Below are 21,576 nucleotides of genomic sequence, written 5' to 3'. Positions count from 1 at the left end.
ACAGAATTTTTTTTAGGACGAACACAGCCATGCTCATCACAGCCATATGCCGGTGGCAGTGGGCGATGACGTCACATCCGCTCTACGTGGACTGCTCATCGTGCTTGCCTTGTCAATTCACGAACTTTTCGAAGGTCTCGCCGTGGGTCTTGAATCCAGTACTCATCATGTCTGGTAAGTTCAACAAACATTTTTATCATAAAGTTCATACTAGCGCCATCTACTAACGAATAGAAATACTTATAAGTAACGTAACGTAGTTTTGCTACTCACTCATAGAGGGCGCTAGTGTATATTACAAGCCTCCCATGCACAACAATAAATAATGACGTCAATGGTATAATCTATCTCTTTTTGGATAACTAGTTTAGAAAGGAATAGCAAACAAAAAAAAAAATTGTGAATGGGTCGTCTCAAAAATGCCGGAAATTTTGAATAAACTTTTACAACTTTATTTACGTCGTTTCACTTATAACACGTATAAGTAAAATTATTTGTTCATTATAATTTGTTTCAGGTACATGCTTGGCGCAGTTTCGGCACATAAGCTCGTCATTGCGTTCTGCATTGGTGTTGAGCTAATTGCAAGCCGTACAAAGACGTGTTTGGCGGTGATTTACATCACGACATTTGCGATCGTGTCTCCTCTGGGTATCGGCATTGGTATGCTGCTGGTGGGAGGCGAAGGCGCTACGGCTGCGGGGGTGTATTCTGTGGTGCTCCAGGGTCTGGCATCAGGAACCCTGCTGTACGTCATCTTCTTCGAGATTTGGAAGAGCGACCGGACGGGAATCTTGCAGTACTTCGCCGCTCTTATCGGTTTCGGCCTTATGTTTGGACTTCAACTCTTAAGTAAGTATTGGGGATAAAGTGATATCTAGCTACTTTGCGATAAACTTACGTAGTCTATCGTGTACTTAGTCATAGCTATGTAGACATGTGAGATGTTCCCATCGATCATTCGCTACGTTAATTTGACGAAAGATAGGACCTACCTATTCCACTGCCTTTTTAGGATATTTTATTTTCGTTTGTGACTTAATCGTAGAAAAAATACCTGATGACTCATTACTACACTACTTCTGATAAAAAAGTTACTTATTCACAAAAAACTAAATAAGCTTTGTGGTTTTATGTTTTGATCATTTCATGTAGAATAATTTTTTGACCACAATTAATACCTATAGCTCGATCTTTCCACAATTTGATGATAAACTAATTATACTTACCTAGCTAATGGTGGTAAAAACCAACGATTTAATAAGTATTTACTTACCTACTTATATAAAAAACTTGATTGTCTTGTATGGTTGATTTGAGAGGCCTGTGCCCAGCGGTGGGACGTATATAGGCTATTTATTTTATGTTATTGTATATATTAGAGATCATAATTATCCTTTTTAACACACCTTAGTAACTATACTATAGTAAAATAATTTATAAGTAATTATATATCGACAAAGTATTTTTCTTTTCAAGATATAACACCTACCTTCATGCTTCAAAGGGCTGAATGCAGGACCATGGTTCTATAGGTGCTATTGTATTTTGTCATAAAAGAAACAGTTACACAGAACCTGTGGATGGGCTCAGACATCACCTTCATCAAGTGAAGCATATCTACTCTACTACGCTGCTCAATCGCGGGTTGGTTGAGGTGTTTACGGTTGAGGCAAGCAACCAACTCGTGCGCTAGCCTTCAACGTTTGCGACTTCTTAACACTATTGACATGTATAAGTGTCGGTAACCGCGACTGTTGATTTTGCGTGCCCTCTGAAGCAGTTCGTTTTCTTCTTCGTTTAAAAATATTTCTTTTTGTCCACAGCGGGTCACGCGCACTCCCACGGCGACGACGAATGTCACGGCCACTCACACGACGGTGACCACGGACATTCCCACAACTAAATAACTATATCATTTTATGTAAATGACCAGAACAGTTTCAGCGTTATGCACCAAATCTTAGAGTCTGGCTTATCACAACATAAAACTCTTGTCATTGTTGAGATATTGTCACATCGTCTGAAGATGCTGTCTCTATTGGTAAAGGCGACCTAAAATAGCTATTTAATAATGTATAGAAACTGAATAATGGATTTTCCAGGCTACGTTTCTCAAAAGCAATAAAAATGGCGCTGTACTTTTTCTTCGTTTAACCTTCCGATTTCATAGATAACAGCTAACGCATTTTTTATCTTTGTTTTTGGGTATAAATTATGAGCCTTTTTATTACACTCACGCACAATTACATCTTCCATTATTCCATTATTATTATTATTATTTCCATTATTATTCTGATCAAAATAAAATGTAAAAATATAGGTAGCAATATAAGTCTATACATAATGTGATCCAAATATCAAACAGCAATTATTTTTATATATTTTTGAATAATTATGTACTTACTGAGAAAATAGGTAATTATCACGTTAAAGCTATGCAACGCCGGAAAGTTCCTCATTTTATAGTGTTTTAGAGGTGTTCGGACTAAACCGGGACTAACAGCTAAGCCTTCCGGTTGATTGAGAGGAGGCCAATGTCCAGCAGCAGGATGTAATTGGCTATTTATGTTTAATAGGCAGTAGTTGCAGGTTGCGAGTGATGTATCCTATTAAAAAATAAGAGAAACTGTTATATAAGTAACCGACTTTACTCGACTTTTACTCGACTGTGGCAAAGCTAAAATGAAAGGTTCTAAACTTATGAAGTTATGACTTTAGCAGTGTGTATTTGGGGGTCCAGTTACCATGTATTTTTTGTCGGCTAATTAAGTGCCAGACTCTATTTCCTTAGTGATTACTAAAATAAGCACTTTTATAACGATATAGTTATTATTCAAAGACATTTTTATACAGAGCAGAGTATCAGCTCAACATCTAGTCATCAATTAATACTTAACAGCTATTTTTACAATGCAGTAAATATTCTGTCTTTCACATAAAAGTGTCTCTATGTAAAGTAGATATAATTTTAAGGCCGAGACGCGAAAAGTCTGTTGTATATTGTAATTTTATATATTAACATAATTATGTAGAGATGTAAATAGAGGATGAACGTATTGTCGTCAAATCCTGGAAACCACACGTTATCAATTATTATCTATGTTCTAAACATGAATTTTTACTCATTATTAAAAAAGTAGGATTACAGAAAAAAATATAAGGTACTTAAAAGTTTTTAAACACATTAGCCTAGATACAATATGCAACAGACTATAAACAAGTTACTACCTAAGTATTGTTATCTATCTGTGATATTGTAATGAGAAGCAGGTGGATTAGTTTTATATCATTTAATTACTAATTAAAATAATTAACTGATAAGATTAATTATACAAAATGTAATATTTTTGCTACAATGAAGTACAAACGTGTAGATTATGTTTGTATCTGTAAATATATTTTTTAAATAATTGTAAATAAAATGACTACAATTTTAATCGTTTTGTTATTGTTACCTCTATTATTACTTATTTATTACAATGTTATATTTAAATATACGCGAGACTATGCTCGTCATCCATTTATAACTATTACCTCCTTATTTAAATCATTACCTAATTTTGACCTAATTCAATAACGTGCTACTACTCAAACCGGGAGTACCGTTTCGAACCCGGGTATCGTAAGTGCAATTTTCACTAACAAAGTTGGATCGACAGTTCATGACCTATCACGTTGATCTAACTAACATAAAGCTCGGTGAAACGAGGATACTTACTACTTAAGTCACGATGATAATGTAAATAAAATAACAACATGGCATCACACGTGTATCCTCGGAGGGGTAGGCAGAGGTGTATAATACCCACTTCTCACCAGCTATACCTAAATAAAATTGGTCATTAGTTGGCAAAAACTAAAAACGCAGTGATTTAAATTACGCTTTACTCTAGGTAACCTGCTAGGCAGAAATATTAAGTCCAAAGGTCGCAAAATAGCAGGTGTCAAAGCTAAAACGTTTATTAAGAAATCGAACTGTCACTGTCAGTGACGAACGCTCACCTGCCTGTCTGTCATTGTCAATCATTGCTAGGCCTACGATATTACTGCAATACGAAGTGAATGTATTGTGTTTCCTACTAAACCATTCCTTTGTTATCATTCATTACCTTGCTTCTATAACAATACTAATTGCAGTTTAAAACATTCCTGAGCATCAATAGGCAACCAGTTTTGGGTCTCTGCTCCAATCGTTTACTTCAAAGCAAAGGTAAGCAAAACTTGTTTGTTGTTGTTATTCATCAAGATTACATAAAAAACAGATTTGTATCGTAACGTAATCGTCATAAAAATGTTAATTCGACGGTAGAAAGTGAAGCGCGTGCCGTGGGTGATATAATAAAGTTGAGAGGTGAAATTGATATAGCAGGTAGTTAACCTTGCGACTGTATGGAGGAGGCAGGCGCCGATAGAAAGTCGAAATCACTTTAGTTTCTCTGTAGCTCCCACTGTTGCTACTCGCCAACTGATATAATTCGCAATGAGTTTACTAATTGGGTCTACCGTCTGCCTATCTTTCCCTGATGGTGAGTTATTGTTCACCTTTACCTCAATACCTGAATTTGAAGGTGATAAGCACGCAGCTGTGACAATTGCTTTGTTATAATACAATACACACAAACGCGCGTAGTTTTTCATGAATTAGATTCACTTTCATTTGGATCAAGTCCTTTCTGATATTGTGCTAATATTGGGTTTATAATTCTTGGAAACTTGTTACACTAATGAAGTAATGTGATTTTAATGATTTTTAAATGACATGACAAATCTTCCAGGAGAGCAACGACCGCTAGCTCGCAAGATGTCGGCACCTGGGCTCACATCGGAGGCTCAACTCCGTTACCTGCTGCAGTGGTTTGCGGAGTTCAGTGAGTTGCAACGGGAGGACTTCCTACCCGTGTTGGCTGCTGCGAGGGGGGGCAAACCTGACCTGCTGGCTGCCACACTTGCTAACTTGTCCTGTGAAGATAAACCAGTCAGCCTGTTCATGTGCCGTGTAAGTTTTGACTTGTTTGTAAACTGATATGCAATTATAATTCCACAAAATACTACAACAATGAGATTGACTAATAATAATGTTTGAAGAATGTATGACTAATGTTTGCTTCAGTGATAAGTACATGGGTGTGGGCCAGGTAATGCTACTTTAGGTCCTGTGGTGGGCAGTTCTTTAGATTTCTTTCATCAATCTACCCAAGTGAACATGGTAAAGATTAATCTAAATCTGTTTTTTAATGTCTCATCTAACAGCAGAGATACTAATTGTTAAAGTCAGTGGTGTAGGAATGCTCTTTCCCATTCTAGATATATGACATTTGTATGCTTTTTTTTTTTGACGTGACTTATTGTAGATTTGCCGCAGATGGCATTAACTACTTGGCTGGAAACATTTGTATGCAGCTGATTGTAGCTTGTATAGCAATAGGAACATATTTCCATTTCTTTCTAACTCTTCTGGTTTCTGTAACTATTTAATTTTTTGACGAATTTCGTTTGTGTTTTCTTATTTGCTGTTTTTTAGCCCCCCTGTTCTGCTGAACAGACAGAGTTCATTTGTGACACCTCTTCTTATAACCTTCAAGTAACAATATACTGAATGTCAAGCATTACTATTATATTAGTTTTAATAAATGCAAGTATGTGACTGGTTATGCTGGCCTGCTAAATAATGAATGAAGGCTAACTTTGTAAATATTTTACCGAGTTGTTGAAGCAATAATCATTGACATAGAATTACATAAAGATTATTCAAAAGAAAGGTAAACAACGAAGGAAGTTGTTACTTTCAGCTGCGGTGAACCTTAATGAAGAGTAATTTCATTCTGATTGTTTAAATGGAGTGTGGGAAAGCGGAAGAACTTAGAACATTCTAGGAATGTCGTAGTAGCATGTTATACTTATTATGTCTTTGATCTCATAATTATGTGAGGAATAATAACTGTGGTGGATTTAAGAAGTCTTCTTCTAATCCTTTTATCCCCTGTTAGGATGTAGGGCTGGAATAACAGATTTCCACTCCTCGCGATCTTTTTACAGCCTCTGTAGCTTCCTCCCATGACATGCCGAGAGTTTTTAACTCGGCCAACCGAGCGTCGCCAGGTCTCTTTGGGCCGCGCCTTTTGCGTTTTCCACGCGCACACCAGGTCAGAGCTCGTCGGGACGGGTGTTCCACAGGTCTTCTAAGGACATGACCAATCCGCCGCCAGTTCCGTGTGTGGATAGCAGCTTCCACAGTATTTTGCGTAGTCAATCTCCACAGTTTTTTGTTAAAAAGATAATGCTTCGCATTTTATGTATTACTAGCTTTTGCTCGTGGTTTCGTCTGCTGAAAATTTGGGATTCATCAGGCAGCGTATATCTTTTCCAGATGATTTATACAGTGTCGGAACACTTTTTTCATGACTATATAAGCCATTGCGAGAGCGGCAAGATCTACCACACGACCTGCAGATGTAGTCAGTGGCAGGAGGTACCATGCCACTATTGTGTCGTCTGGCCCTTTTCTCTGCTAACAGATCAAACCAGACATTGTCGTGAATTGCGAGCTTTACTAGAGTATAATCCAGTAAAGGGAGAGTAACGCTTTTCCAATGTTGATAACAAATCCAAAATTTGGTTGAATCTTCTTTTACATTTTGCATTTTTACTGGGGTGTTAAAAAGGCCACATCAAACTATAAACTTAAAAAGCAATATTGCTATTTGATATTTGTTTGCATTGCTCACTTAATATATGAGCATATATCAAAATGCAATATTTCTTTTTTAGATGAACTGATTCTATGTGGCCTTTTTAAACCCCCTGGTCAGAACAAGTTTCTCTTTACTCAAAACTAATAACATAACCTTAATCAAGTTCAAAAAAGAAGAAGGTTATCAATTCTAACAATATGTATGTAATTATACAATTTGTGGTAAAAGGGTTACAGGCGTCGTGAGATGCATGTATTAACGTGCTTTTTGTATTGTTCTAGATCAAATTATTCAACGAATGGTACCCAACTTGGGCTGAGGAGGAGCAGGACAGGCTGGTGAAGGGAGTCACGGAGATCGATGCAGAATTCGGTGAAAAACTGAATGATCTGCTCGTGAACGGTCCACCAGTAAATGGCGATATGAACGGGACAAACGAGATGCATTCCCCTGAAGAAAAACCAGAGATAGAAGAACCTCAGGTGAATGTGGAACCAGTTGAAGAACCCGAGCCGGAACCAGAGGTCCCCGTTGTCCCGGAGAATGTCCCGGTCGAGATAGCCGCCGCCTCCTAACATGACGAAAATGGTAACTACGTAACACCCTACCCACAGTTCTTTTACTCTATTTATTTATTTAGTGAATCTCTTAGGCTTATATAAGTATCAAAGTGTAATCAATATCAGATATCTTTATTTTATTAGTTCACCGTAAGTTTCGTAACCATGTAACGAATACTAAGTTATGGATACTTTCTATTTGTAACATATGAAAGAAGCTAAAAGTTAAAGCAGCTTTAGGTATATGAATCTAAAGACTGGATTATTCTGGCAGCTTTCTAAACTTTCATTTATTATGTATTACTTATGCACTTTAACATTCCAAGTATTAACTATTGCATTCCATGCAAAGACATGTATTCAATGAATCTCTCATATTATTATTACTTTTAATTTTGTTATTGCTTTACTTTTGGCGAAGTTGGGTAGTGATGTGTGACTGATGTGAAAAAGACTTAAGTCAATTTTAAATGAAATAATCATAACCTTTTTAATCGAATAATATGCGCATTGTAATATGCGCTTCATTACATACATAAATCATTGTTTATTGTGACTTTATGAAATCCAGGAAGTTCCTAGGCTAAGAATATCAAAGAAAGGTGAAAGTACAAAAATGAAGTTTACGTGCCAAGGTTTAAGTATTCTTTTTTAGTGGAATAATCAGATGTTTGTATTTTACTTTCGTCATAGAATTAATATATTTTCATCACATTGTGTATGACCATGAGGCGTGAGTGATGGATGGTGCTGGGAGCGAGTTGTGACGAGTTGAAGGTCATTTTAGACCTAATTATTATAGTGTATAAATTATTTACATATTAAAACTTTATTAAATGTAAGTTTAAATCGATTTATTGTCTTTCTTTCACACATAAATGAAAAAGAATTAACGTAACATAATTGTAATTAATCTACGAAAACTATACAAGTTTCATGGCACTTGACGAGTAGATTGCTCAGGCGCGTTACTTTCTTAAATTACTATTTCGATCGATGACGTCATTATTATAAAATAACTAGTGTAATCTCAGTCAAGGGTTAGTCTAGGGTCTTAGTTTGGAGAGTATCCAGTCTGTGTAGGCACCGACGCGGGTGTAGACGCCGGGCCAGCCAGGTGTGCCGCAAGGGGAAGGCCCGTATGAGACCACTCCTACTGCGAACCAGTTCTGTGCCGCCCCCGTCCTACCCATGAGCGCTCCTCCAGAGTCCCCACGGCATGAGTCCTGCCCCGCGTTCCCTCCAGCACACAGCTGCTTGTCAATGATCTGTCTCTCCACCCTGTTGTAGACACTAGCGCATTCATTCGTGTTCACAACTGGCACCGTCACTTTGAGCTTCACGTCCGATTGAGAGCCTGCAAGGAAGCAAATTGAATCATTAAAATCTTTAGGTCTTTGGCTCTATAATAAGTCTGACATAACAGTGCGTGAGAGCGATCATCGACCATACAACCACCACGATAGAAGTCAAAATGCCATTACTTATTCAGCGTAATGTTAGTACATCTTTTCTTGTTGCTTGAAGGCACACTAAAGCAATATTTCTATTTGACATTTTGGATGAATGAGGGACTTTCCAAGCTGCGTTCCTCAATAATAATATAAATGGCGCTGTACAGTTTTTCCTTCGTTTAAACTTCTAATTTCATGGATAACAGACATAATGCATCTTTTATCTTTGTTTTTGGGTATAAATGGTGACCCTTTTTATTACCTACACCCAGAATCAATTACATCTTCCACCCATTATTATTTTGATCAAAATAAAGAGAAGCAATAAGTAAACAACAACAAGTGAGCAACATCGTTCTATTAGTACATAATGTGATCAAAATATCAAGCAACAATTAGTTTTATAGATGCTTCCGTCATTACATTACATTTTTGAATAATTATGTAGCCTAGCAATGAGAAAATAGGTAATTACTTATCACGTTAAAGTAAACAACGCCATCTATTGGAAAGTCCCTTCTATCTCTCGCTCTGTGTAACAAGCGTCATGCGCTTTTTTACCAATAAATCTAATTATCTCTCGTTGGGCGTTTAATTAAAAGCAACAACATACGCTGATGTTGAGAGCGTGGAGAATTGACCTCATCATCATCATCCAAGCCGTGTCCGGCGACGGCGACTCCTAAATGTCTATTCCAGGTCGATGTTATGATAGGCTCTAATGTGGCTAGCAAAACCGAACTTCGATTTGAAGGTGCGGCCACATGGCGCACAGAATAACTGGCCAGCAGAATTAAACGTATAGTTGTAGGAGGGCTTGTGTCGAGTCTTCCGTATTTGGCGTAGTTTGAGAATTGACCTATTTACTCCTCAGTGACAAAGCAAGCAATCTGAAGGTCTGTAAGTTCAAGGCTAAAGGCCTCTTTTCCTTCTCTGTTAAGTTTTGATCATTTGTTAGGTATGTTGATAAACTTACGCGTTTCAGTTTTGCCCCAACCAGCTACTTCCATGTTGTAACCTTCGAATCTTTTGTTTCTCGTGTCAGGTGTCACTGGCAGACAAATAGGCTGGACGAAGTCTAGAAACGGATAGAAAAAAATATAATAGGATATTTGAATGGGTCAAAGATAAATGATAACATGCCAATCTAGAAATATAAGCCAGTCTAAGATGATCAAATCAATCTCATTTTAGTATTTGCCAATTTGAACTGCAAACAACTTACCACTGAACTTGGCCGGTCTGGCGAGCCGCAGCAGCGCTATATCGTGATGCTGGTTGGAGTCCTGAGGGTTGTAGTCCTCATGCGCGATGGTCTCCTCAACCGGCACGTCCTGCACAGGATGTGCACAGTCGTCCATTACACAGTCGTTGATGCTCGACGTGTTCCACTCGCCCAGCCGGACTTGAGACCTGGTGGATTACCAAGAGTTAATACCCCCACCAGGTAATAATGGTTACCTACGTTCTACTTACTGGAGACAAAATCCTACGTCTTATACCACGTCGTCTGCGACTACTTTGAATGTGCAAGATAACACTGAGTTAACCCAAGAGATTGGACCCTACCAAATAAACCACACTCGTGTACAAAGTCCTCTCATGAGTTTTGCTTTGACAAAGCATGTGTAGATCAATCTATAGGCACAGGAATGGGAAAAAAAATTATGAGATTTTTCCTGACTTCCTGATTGTGATTTCCATACAATAGGTCTTAATAAGGAGACTATCTGAATCATGCAATATTTCATTTGGCGTTGGTAATTCACAAAAGGACAGATCATCCATTATCTAAGCAATCCACATTCAACCCTATTATGGTTTCAAATCATGCTTTAATATACGCCTACTTTAGACCTCAGCTTATAAGATGCTTAAATAACTGCACAGTACAGAGTATACAAAATAGAATCTAAAACAATAATTCCATTCCTTCAATCACCAATGAAGGTAAAAGCCTTGAGGTATCGCCTAAATTGGTACTTAAATAAATAATAGTAGACTTGCTTTGTTAGTATATTACTAAAAAGAGATGTTACCTCCTGACTTACTGTCAGGTTTAGTAATACCGTTGAAGCAGAAGCGGCCAGTTCCTGCTATGTATGCAATACTTACAACCTCCAGTTGGTGGGTAGGTCCTGTCCTTTGACACAGTGCGCGGCAGTCATCACATACCGGGACGATATCAGCACACCACCGCAGTAGAATCCTGAGCCCATCGCTGGAAAAAAAACCAATATAATAGGAAACTCCGACTCGTACGGGACTCGTAGCTCTTGTCAAGACGGGACGAGCAAGTTAACCACAACCGGGTCCTAATCTTGCTCATGCGATCTTTTCGATCTACACCGTAACATCTTAGAAGGGAAGCTACAAGGAAAGAGAGGAAGGGCAAGAACAAGAAGAGCTTACATGGAACAGATTAAAGATATGGCGAACGTTGTGTCTATAAGGAAATGAAAGAATTGGCCTTTGATAGACAAGAATGGAGAATGCTACACCGACAAGAGCGTGGCTCTTAACTTAGTGATGATAATATCGTGATTACATCGACGACGAAGAGATTAGACGTTTCGATTTAATTTTCCCTTTGTGAGATTCCCTAAGCACAGGTGAGTGCTATAAAACATGAATCCTATAATATACCTACTCATATTCCCTCCTAAAATTCAGTCTCCTAGCAATCAACGATAAACGATCCAAAACGTAGCTGTTGCAAAATAGGATTTATATATCATATCGTACCTATACCATGCAAAATATACATCTCCCTATCCCCCTTTATCTTTAAATCGCTTTTGTTGTTTATCATTTACAGTTTCCATCTCGTAAAACAGGCGTCATCACGTCATACTGGCACATCAATTCTCAGAATCGAATGTCGTAGTTACATTGTTAATATAATAATTATGCGTTATAATTATTAAATATTGACCTGTCTGGGGTGATTCATCGGTGTCTAACTAGATGGAAAGGAGGCGAGCCTTGACCGGAAAAGGGACTTTTGTCATGGTGACGCAGTAAAACTGTGCACCTTATGTACTCAGACTGGATAAAATCAACGATTGTTCTAGTTCTTGTCCTTGAATCTCTGACCACAACAAAGATAATTGACCGTCATAAGGAGATAAATCAAAATAATTGTCTTACGTTTGTCGTATCTGATGAGTGCAAGCCATGGGTGCTCGTCGATATCGGCGCCGATTCCACCAACTATTCTATCATTGTTCTGGATCCCGCATTCTTTTCCTTTCGGCAGGAGACTTTCCGCGTTGCCGTTTCTACTTGCTTGATCGCTGGGCCGCGGGCGATACGGTTGATCTGACATTGGTGGGGGATCGTAGCTACTGGTGGTGGTATCATATTTAAATTGTGGGGGACAACAAATCTGAAACACATTAGGAGTTATTAGTTGTAGTGTCAGACGTTTGAAAAGTGTAACACGCATAGCCTGACAAAAAAAGAATAGAAAGTTTGAGGGCGTCTCTTAATCTTCTTCAAAACCGTGCTTTCTACGAAGGGCTTGAAAACGAAAAGATATGTGACTTATGTGACCATGCTGAACAACGTCCTCCTAATCTCTATTGTTCTTTTGTCAAAATGTACAAATCTATAACTGATTTTCAATCAAGGACAGACATTGTTTTGTTTCGTGTTTAACACCGATTATCAAGTTCCCTATTCCCGTGCGAACCATGACCTTAGATTATCGGGGTTATGACGGCATCCTGTTCTTCCACCACCCATTACGTAGAGCTACCTTATGTGTCGTTGTATGCTTTTGCACCGGAGTTGGTCTTACAAGTGTAGTCGTGGGTTTCTTAACTGGAGTGAGTTTCACTGGAGGAGTAGGTTTCACTTTCAGAGGTCGACGTTGCGTCGGAGATACAGGCTTCTTTTTGCTATTTTGTTTAGTTTTCTGTCGACGAACTGGTTGCGAGGGTGTTTTCCTTCCCCTATTTATATACTAGAAGCAAACTCAACGTTACATGCTGTTTCAGTTTCCGTGTCCAATCCTCTCTAATCTCGTGCGTAACTTGTTTATCTCATCCACTTAGTAGAGCAATCGTTTCTAGTACTTAATAATTTAATAAATGCGGTCATTTCTTTAAAATATTTATTACAGTGGTCTTTAGTGGATTTATTAGCTGGATTCATTCGCTTTATTAATTATCGAAACAAATATCTATTTTTTTGTATTGTCATCTTAACGTGTGGGTACCTAAGTATATTAGGTAATTCACATCAACAGGCTTAGTCCTGTCTTTTACAAATAAAAAAATCTATAACTTTGTTTACCTGCTCCGCAAAGACACGATTGATTGAGGGTGGTCTCTACACAGAGGTGCTGATGGTACGTATATCGGCTGTATACATTATATTGTGCCCTCCATTATGATATAGGGTATTAGTGACATCGTAATGAAAACTTTAGAGGTGATTCAGACCTTGATTCTGAGTTAATATCAAATAGAATTTTCCGTCACAAAAGTATGGAACTGAAAATAATTTAAAAAAACACTAAAATTTTCATGAATTTTCCGACAGGTTTTACCATCGCAAAAATAAGGAATTGAAAATAATTTAAAAAAAACACAAAAAAAAATATTTTGCGACGGAAAATTCCACTTGACTAACTCAGAATCATGAACCATCCCCCTCAGTGTTCGTTACGATGTCACTAACATTCTGTATGTTATTGTTAATATGCATAGTACTAGTAGGTGAAGAAAAGCACAAGATTAGAGCGGAAACAAAAAAAGATGAAAATGGCGGTGAAGATTACCATGGGTTGGTCAAATTGGAACCCGCAGTGGAGACTCCGCAGTAGCCGCGTGAGTTGGGCGTTGGTTCCCCTCTGCAGCTGGTTGTACAACCCCGTGCATTCGTTAAGCGTGATGCATTCCACGCCGCCATTACACCGCTCTGGAAATACCCCAACATTTCCCGTTCGTTATTATATCAATTAGTAAATCTCCTTTTCACAATATCTATTCCATTAATTTACCCCATCGCTAAATATTTCTCATTCGCCAAATTTTCCTGTTTATCGATTACTTTAACTTTATCCTCAAGTTTATTAAATCGCGGGTCGTTAACATTTCCAACCGGATTTTAGTCTGTATCCCGTTAATATACGGATGGATATCTAATCGTTACAGTCATTTTCATAATGGTCCATGCTTCTACTCGCAAGATTCCACACGTTTACTAATGACGGCTCCTACGTAATCAGATAATTACCTTAGATGTACTAGTTTGACTTGTCTTCACAATGCAATTTTTACATTACAATACCATGGATACGTAAAATTGTTATCAAGCTTGATATTGGCTAGTTTATGTATTGTAATTTCAATATGTTAGAAGTAAAGATAAAATATATTTTTCTGGGGTCAATTTTAGAGGTTATCTTTAGCGACTCATCTATAATGTAATTATGTTTACCAGCAAGTAATGTTTTGAAAAAATAAGCAAAAACAAATGAATACTTACGGCCGGCTGCGTTCGGAATTAAAGTTGTGAGGAAGCAGCAAACGACCACAGTTACACACAAATTGTTCATTTTATAATTTAACGTATTATTAGTTCATTTAAATAAAATAATAATGGCGTATCTCGTAGCGGTCTGCGCGCGCGACTGACCACTGCAAACAAAACCGGCCCTGGCTCGGGCCGAGCACCTAACTAAAGGTTATCAACACAACAGCAAAATATATATAAAGTATTTTTTTGAAAACGCGACGCGTCAGCAGTCGATCCGAGTGTATTAATTATTTACCTACTGCTCATCTAACTCGGTGTTTTCCTCGTTCTACCTCTTGTTGACTTCAAGACGATGTGTACGATATGTATATTTTATGTTTTAATTTAATTTGTCATCCGTATTATTAGAGAAAACGGCTACTTTAAAATTGCTTGTACATTTTCTAAGCTATTTGTAACCGTAAAATCTAATTTGCTTATCATAAAATTTTCCATTGAAGCTTGCTTGTTATAAATAATATCCATCTAATGCTAAAGTAAATGTTTATTAAAATACATGTAATTTATATGTTTAGAAAGATTTATTTCATGTGTTTTGGGAACCGTTTCTTCATTTCTTGGCACTTTTTCTTCTTGTCACATTCTTCTTGTATGCTTTTGCTGATGTTGAGTATCATTCTGATGCCGAAGGCGAAGAGACCGATGCTTTTCACCAAGCTCCAGTTGTAGGAGTCACCGTATATTGTCTCCGTAAGGAAACGGTATAGTTGTAAAGACTTCTCTAAGAGGACTGTCGTGCAGTAGTATAGACTCCATCGCTGAAAATTTATTGTTGAATACAAAATTGTTGACTGGAACTATACAACATAAGCTGACGACTATATCCACATTGGCGTAGTCAAAGGTACATCCATAGCAAGATGAACTAAGTACCAAAAGATAACAAAGCAAACTATACAAAGCTACACATAAAGAGAAGAGCATATTGAAAACCAATTGTCTTCGTTTCGGTTCAACGACAGGCAAAACTTCGCTCGCTCCAAGCGATCACGAAGTATCAACCGAGGATTTCAGTTCCGTTTCTTCCTCGGGCATACTTCGAAAACAAACTTATAGTCCTGGTTTCTTATCTTGTAATGCCTTCAGATGCCCAAACCACATATTAAGCTAATGCTGAATACGTCTATTCGTAACACAGAAAACTATATCTGAAGGCCACCAACTTCTATGACCTCCCATCCCAATAAGCATGACGGTGATTTCCAATACCTTCACCTACCTATATACCTTTACCTTTTTTATTCTATATCCTGACTCACTCATCACGAAATCTCAGAAACTACACGTACTAGAAGTCTTAAATTTTACATGGGGTTCCTTGTAAAAAGTAGGTGCTGACTAAGACGGGATATTGTGAAATTCAACCCCCAAAGGGATAAAAAGAGGTGGTAAAATTAGTATGCAACTTGTATAGTTTCAATATTAGGGTTTCACGTGAACGAAGAGGCGGGTAACAACTTGTATCCTATAACACGAAAGACTTGTGGCGTTACTATAGTAACATATTATACATCAATGCTTGTGGCGCTCACCTGTGGTACACATGGCCCGGGGCAGTCCCAAGTGACTTCCTCAGGCAGGGTGCGAACGGGGTGGAAATCCTCCGTCACCCCCTCCTGCGTAATACACTGCCCACACCGCTCGTATATGGCGCCATCCTTGCAATACGTGTCCCCACACTTCGGCATCGCATGCTACTACCGGTCTACCTCATCGAATTTCTCATTACACCTAATATTTGAGGTTTTTTTTACTTTAAGCTCATAACATTTCGTGATCGTACCTGTCAGCTTTGCGCGTCAAAGTTACCATAAAGCCAAGGTAATACACATAGAGCAATCAACATAGTAAGAAGATTTATACTGAATGAGATTCTGAATGTTCTCTATTGAGAGAAGCGATTTGATTGCAGTTCAAAGTAGGTTCAAAACATGTCCACGCTTTCTATTAAATTCTTTATCTTCATGAGATATATCTTACAGTTGTGACTAGAATATTACTATCCATCACGTCAAAAGATGACCTCCCCCCCTGATATTCAAATAGCAGCAGCAGCAAATTTCTTTTTCTCACTGACTTAAGTCCTTGGGAACTCAATCTACTACTTATAAAAGAAAATATTACATTCGTATTTTCGCACACATGCATTTACTTCTGATAGTATTACATTATCAAGTACATTGCATTATGGTATATAGTATCATTCGTGATAGTTGACAATTTTCATATTATGTGATTTTTCCCATTCCTCGCATAGTTCCCTCAGTTGTTGTTTCTGCCGCCTGGCCTCCCGTTCGGCCTCACAGTCCGCAGCGAGTTTCGCAGCGATGTCGTAGAACAACTTCATTCCCAGCACGAACATTGTGACACTCTTCACTATGCCCCAGTAGTAAGTGCTATTGTAGATCGTTGTTAAATTCCCTTTGATATCACTCATGATACTTAACAACTTGGCCTTAAGTTTTACTAGCAATGGCTGAAAATAATTGGTATGACACTTTTAATTCTAAATTATGTACAAACATAGTTGAAGACTAGCAACTGACAGTAGATTCTGTACATCGCAGAAGTTTGTAGACCAAGTTTTGTTGTTGTTGTTGCGTATGGCAGACAAATATCCTGCTTGGATCAAATATCCAGCTTAAGCTCCCTTAACCAAGTCTCTGCTGCATACGTCACACAATGCAGCTCGGCTATACCACCTGGGAACCGGTGCAGAGGGCACTCTACCAAGTTTTGTGACTGAACTCAAGACTCAGTGGACCTATCTATTATCCACCATTAGGTTGAGAACAAGATAATGGGCTGACGGCGTCGGTGTTTCCTGAACCTTATAACCTGGGGTCCTTTAAATCACGGGTGAATAGGCATTTTCTGGGTAAGCTCGTTCCAACGTCGATCTCTTCTTCTCCTCGTGGAAGAACGAAGTCAAGAGCAAACCCATTTTAATAAAAAAAAAAGAAATAAAATTGAGGTCACTTTCAATATTTTTTGTAAAAACGTTAATGTGCATCATCATCAGCTCTTAGTTGATTTCTACGATAGAATCGGGATGATAAGCGTCATGGCACATTAAAGTTCTTATAAAAGATTTCCCCTTTGCCAAATTTACAATAGCACTCACGTCACACATGCAAGGTTGTTGAAATCAACGAAGCGATGGAAACGTCTGTGGCACTTCAAGTCTTGGCTCCTGACTACACGTAGATGGAGCTATGGAAATACCTGTATCAATAAATATAAGTACTGTTTACCGTTGGTGGTTTGGGGGGGTTGAAGACAGTGGGCTTGTGGTATCTCCGTTGGTGTCTGACGGCTTCTTCCCCATCGCCGGGTATGCAGCTGGGTATGTTGCACCTCATGTCACCTCATTACGGAGACCACCAGTGATTTCACATATACCCAGGGCCTAATACATAGTTCCCACCCCCCATAACCCTATGCCAGACTTCCAAAGCCGTAGAGTTATGAACGGTAAGATTTCATTGTGATTTCACTCATATTTATGGATATTTTTTACTGTATAGGGGACGGACTGTTGGTTTGTTTGGATAAACAGATTACTTGTCAAAGTCAGTGTTCGTTGGTTGGTTACAAATTGATTTACATTTATGACAGAATATTATAGACGAAAGCAAAAATTATAAGTAAAAATCTTTCAGAAAATCGTCGGTCCGCGGAGTTCCGTGTTGCTCAATGCCCTCGTCAGCACGAAAACAATGTACCAATGTACATTTTGAATAAAATAAATTTGTTTTTCAATAAAAAAAAGATGGAGGGGGAGGCAGCAGCACCGTAGAGCAACACGGACCTACGGCGGACCGGGCACAGACGAATTAAAAAATAACAACATAATGTAGGTCAAATTTTGAACTGCATTGGGTGATACACGAATGGTTATCATCATTAACTTAATGCCCGGTTCACATTAATCGAGTAGCATTCCATACTAGCGACTGGACTACGGAAATCAAATCAAATATTCTATATACCTTTTTACAGCATACATACACATTAAAGCAATTCATTTAAAAGAGTAGTATTGCTATTTGATGTTTGTTGACATTGCGCACTTTGATATGCGCAAACGTCAAATTGCAATTTTGCTGTTTAGACGAATTGCATCAATGTGGCCTTTAACCCTCCTGGGCATAACAAAAGCCTACACTCTTTTTAGAGAAATTACGGCAGTGGTTTCTCACTTGCCTTCCACCAATAGTCTCTCAATAGTCATTGTTCGTTAATTCCTTCGATAACCAGAGCTAGAGACTAAATCCATGGCTGGTAAGGTGGTCAGTGCAACACAAATCTATACATAATCACAGCATGAAATAAGAAGGCCACCAACCTGACTGCTGCTGCGCCGGGCTCCAAACCACGGGACCGAGATACCTATACCGCCGACAGTTCCTTGTTGTATTCACCAACTTAACACTCAGCTGAGTTGAATTAGGTATTGTCCAACATTAATAACACAATTTCCGATAGATTAAACAGTTTCTTCACAATAAATTCACAGCAAACAAATTATCCGTGGTGAACCCCGTGGTCGGCGCGAACAGAGTGACGCCATATTGGTTTCGACCAATAGCGTGGAATGCCGCGGCTCGCGTAAGTCGAGGCGGCAGATTCAAATTTCAGCCATGAGTATAGTTTGCGTGCACATAATCCTCCCCCCCGAACCAAGGCCTGCCTTGGTTATCAACCAACCAAACCTATGGTAACCTACAAAGCTTCGACACGGGCCGAAGCAGAATTCCGTTCCCTGTCCTAACTTCTGCTACGCGCGTAACCGAATCCGAACCAGATAAAAGACGCAAAATACGAGCGCGTTTCCACTTTAGAGGAGGATAGTTGTCCTCCTTAATCAAAACTAAATCACCGACCTTAGGAGCTTCCGAATGCGAAGTCCATTTAGTACGTTGTTGCAACGTATGTAAGTATTCATCACGCCACCTAGACCAAAAATGCTGAGTAAGTTTTTGAACTTGGTGAAACCGTGACAACCGACAAATATTTACTTCCTCGAACGGACGTTCAGGCAGTGCTACCAGAGGTTGACCGATAATAAAATGTCCGGGTGTTAATACTTCCAAATCCGAAGGATCCGCACTCAAAGGGCAAAGCGGGCGAGAATTCAAAACCGCTTCCACCTTGGTAAAAAATGTGGTTAACTCTTCAAAAGTGAGCCGTCTCTCACCTAGAACTCTATTCATGTGAGTCTTTGCAGACTTAACTGCCGCTTCAAATAGTCCACCCATATTTGGACTACTTGGTGGGTTAAAAAGCCAAGTAATATTACTTTTTACTAACTCACGTTCTAAATCCGCATGATGACCCTTTAAATATACATAAAGATCTTTTAGATATTTATTTGTCCCGACGTAGTTTGTTCCACAATCGGATCGCATCAAAGACGGTATTCCTCTCCGCGATGTAAACCGAGTAAAAGCCGCAACAAATGCCTCAACCGACAACTCCGAGACCACCTCTAAATGCACTGCCTTAGTGCTCAGGCAAACAAAAATACAGAGATAGCATTTTAATAACCGAGCATTTCGTAAAGAACTGCTTTTTATCATAAACGGTCCGGCAAAATCAGTACCGACACCTTCAAATGCACGAGAACACCTAACACGATCAGGAGGCAAGTCCGCCATAAAAGGCTGGTCTAAACGAGGCTTAGCCTTAAAGCATTGCACGCACCGAAACGTGACAGTCCGTGTCAACCGACGAACAGAAAGTATCCAGTAAGTCCGAGATAAAATGGCCGATAACGCATTGGAACCGACGTGACAATAAGTTTTGTGGTAATATTCCACCAAAAGTAACGTAAATCTATGTTTACTTGAAAGTAAAATAGGATGACGAGCTGAATAGGGTAAACCCGAATGTCGAATACGCCCTCCAACACGAATCACTCCGTCACTATCCAAAAACAAGTTTAATTTCCTTAAAGAATCTCGTATAGGTTTTCCTAACCTTAATGCCGAAATATGTTCATTAAAATCTGAATCCTGAACCGACCGAATTAAATAATTTAACGCACTACGACGTTCCGAAACCGAGGTATTTTTACCGAAATTACGACGACACCTTTGCCGACAATTTTTAATAAACCGAAAAACATATGCCGTGACATTAACTAACTTGTCGAACGAGCTATACCGACCGAATAACAAATCTAAAGTTTCATTACCGACAACGATATTAGTAACGTGTTTCGCACGTAGTCCAGGTAAATCCATAGGAACTTCAGTCCTATCACTAGGCCAAAGCTCACGTGGTTGACAAAGCCACTCCGAACCCCACCATAGAGGGTGCTCCACAAGTTGAGCCGCGGAGGCTCCCCTAGATCCAATATCTGCACAGTTCAACCCACTTGAAACATGTCTCCACTGAATTGGTAAGTTGGCATTGTTAATCTGAGAAACTCTGTTGCCTTGAAAAACTTCTAATTTGTGTGGGGGTGTCTTTAACCACGCCAACACGATGGTACTATCACACCAACCAATAACTTCCGAAAATTCAATAGAAAGCTCGCTCAACGCAGAGAAAACGTGATGTAGGAGAGAAACAAGAAGTACTGCGCCACTGAGTTCTAACTGTGGTATAGTCATTTTGCTTTTTAGGGGGGCAACCCGAGACTTAGCTATCACTAACCGAACCGAAACTTCTCCGTGAATATTCTCCGACCGTAAGTAAACTGCAGCCGCGTATCCCAACGACGACCCATCGCAAAAACCGTGTAAAGAATAACTGACGTCATTAGCAGACTTCAAGCACCGTGGAATTGAAATTCTCTGTAAATGCGGTAGATCCGAAACAAGATCATTCCACTTCTTAACCAAGTGTTCAGGGGCTGGAGCGTCCCACTCCACACTCTTAGCTCCGTCACTGAGCAGCTCTTGTAATAACAGTTTGGCTCGAAAAACCACCGGACATATCCATCCCAACGGATCAAAAAGTCTAGCCAAGGAAGAAAGTATACTGCGCCGAGTAACTGGCGACTGTTCCGAAGGTAAATTATTTACCCTGTACGTAAACGCATCCGATGAAGGGTTCCACTGAATTCCTAAGACCTTAATAAAACCGAAAGTGTCTTTATCCTCAAAACAACGAGGTGTCTCGCAGAAATCCTCAGGAAAATCAGCGAGGAGCCGAGGTTCATTCGACGACCACTTTCGCAGCTCATAACCTGCCGTCTTCATCAGCTGTATCAACTCATCTCTAATTTCCTGTGCTTCCTCAACCGTGTCTGCGCCTCCATTAAGATCATCAACATAAGAGTTATTTATCAGTAACTTCGCAGCCCTAGGA

The 21,576-nt window shown here is 39.1% G+C and overlaps 5 protein-coding genes across 6 annotated transcripts in view; 2 read left to right on the top strand and 3 right to left on the bottom strand.

Moving 5' to 3' along the window:
• LOC126374836 (zinc transporter ZIP1-like) overlaps positions 1-3,440 on the top strand; it is a 33,655-nt gene extending 30,215 nt beyond the window's left edge. Inside the window, exons 3-5 of the mRNA XM_050021574.1 lie at positions 17-174; positions 518-852; positions 1,827-3,440. Of these exons, the coding sequence (XP_049877531.1) occupies positions 17-174; positions 518-852; positions 1,827-1,906 (573 nt within the window). The 3' untranslated portion in view covers positions 1,907-3,440. The remainder of the gene's footprint in view (positions 1-16; positions 175-517; positions 853-1,826) is intronic.
• Positions 3,441-4,008: 568 nt separating this feature from the next.
• On the top strand, positions 4,009-8,108 carry LOC126374843 (uncharacterized protein C14orf119). Of its 2 annotated transcripts, none has more exons than XM_050021588.1 (3): positions 4,009-4,213; positions 4,779-4,999; positions 6,977-8,108. In XM_050021588.1, the coding sequence occupies exons 2-3, from the start codon at positions 4,805-4,807 to the stop codon at positions 7,268-7,270; spliced, it is 489 nt and encodes a 162-aa protein (XP_049877545.1). In that variant the 5' UTR covers positions 4,009-4,213; positions 4,779-4,804; the 3' UTR covers positions 7,271-8,108. The 2 variants fall into 2 exon arrangements, with proteins under 2 accessions (XP_049877545.1, XP_049877544.1); XM_050021587.1 differs by lacking the exon at positions 4,009-4,213 and adding an exon at positions 4,375-4,529.
• On the bottom strand, positions 8,095-14,477 carry LOC126374835 (CLIP domain-containing serine protease HP8). Its single transcript, XM_050021572.1, has 7 exons — positions 14,206-14,477; positions 13,496-13,635; positions 11,860-12,097; positions 10,825-10,930; positions 9,935-10,122; positions 9,686-9,787; positions 8,095-8,612 (listed from the first exon to the last, which is right to left on the bottom strand). Exons 1-7 carry the CDS (start codon positions 14,273-14,275, stop codon positions 8,302-8,304), a joined length of 1,155 nt encoding a protein of 384 aa, XP_049877529.1. The 5' UTR covers positions 14,276-14,477; the 3' UTR covers positions 8,095-8,301.
• A 230-nt stretch (positions 14,478-14,707) lies between these two features.
• LOC126374845 (uncharacterized) lies at positions 14,708-16,074 on the bottom strand. The gene is made up of 2 exons (XM_050021591.1): positions 15,789-16,074; positions 14,708-15,014 (listed from the first exon to the last, which is right to left on the bottom strand). Exons 1-2 carry the CDS (start codon positions 15,942-15,944, stop codon positions 14,778-14,780), a joined length of 393 nt encoding a protein of 130 aa, XP_049877548.1. The 5' UTR covers positions 15,945-16,074; the 3' UTR covers positions 14,708-14,777.
• A 382-nt stretch (positions 16,075-16,456) lies between these two features.
• Positions 16,457-17,807, bottom strand: LOC126374846 (uncharacterized). The gene is made up of 2 exons (XM_050021592.1): positions 17,511-17,807; positions 16,457-16,732 (listed from the first exon to the last, which is right to left on the bottom strand). The coding sequence occupies exons 1-2, from the start codon at positions 17,616-17,618 to the stop codon at positions 16,457-16,459; spliced, it is 384 nt and encodes a 127-aa protein (XP_049877549.1). The 5' UTR covers positions 17,619-17,807.
• Between the last annotated feature and the right edge of the window lie 3,769 nt (positions 17,808-21,576).

The sequence above is a fragment of the Pectinophora gossypiella genome, chromosome 18 (assembly GCF_024362695.1).
Source record: "Pectinophora gossypiella chromosome 18, ilPecGoss1.1, whole genome shotgun sequence".
NCBI classification, from domain to species: Eukaryota; Metazoa; Arthropoda; class Insecta; order Lepidoptera; family Gelechiidae; genus Pectinophora; species Pectinophora gossypiella.
This window is presented reverse-complemented; position numbering and strand designations above follow the sequence as displayed.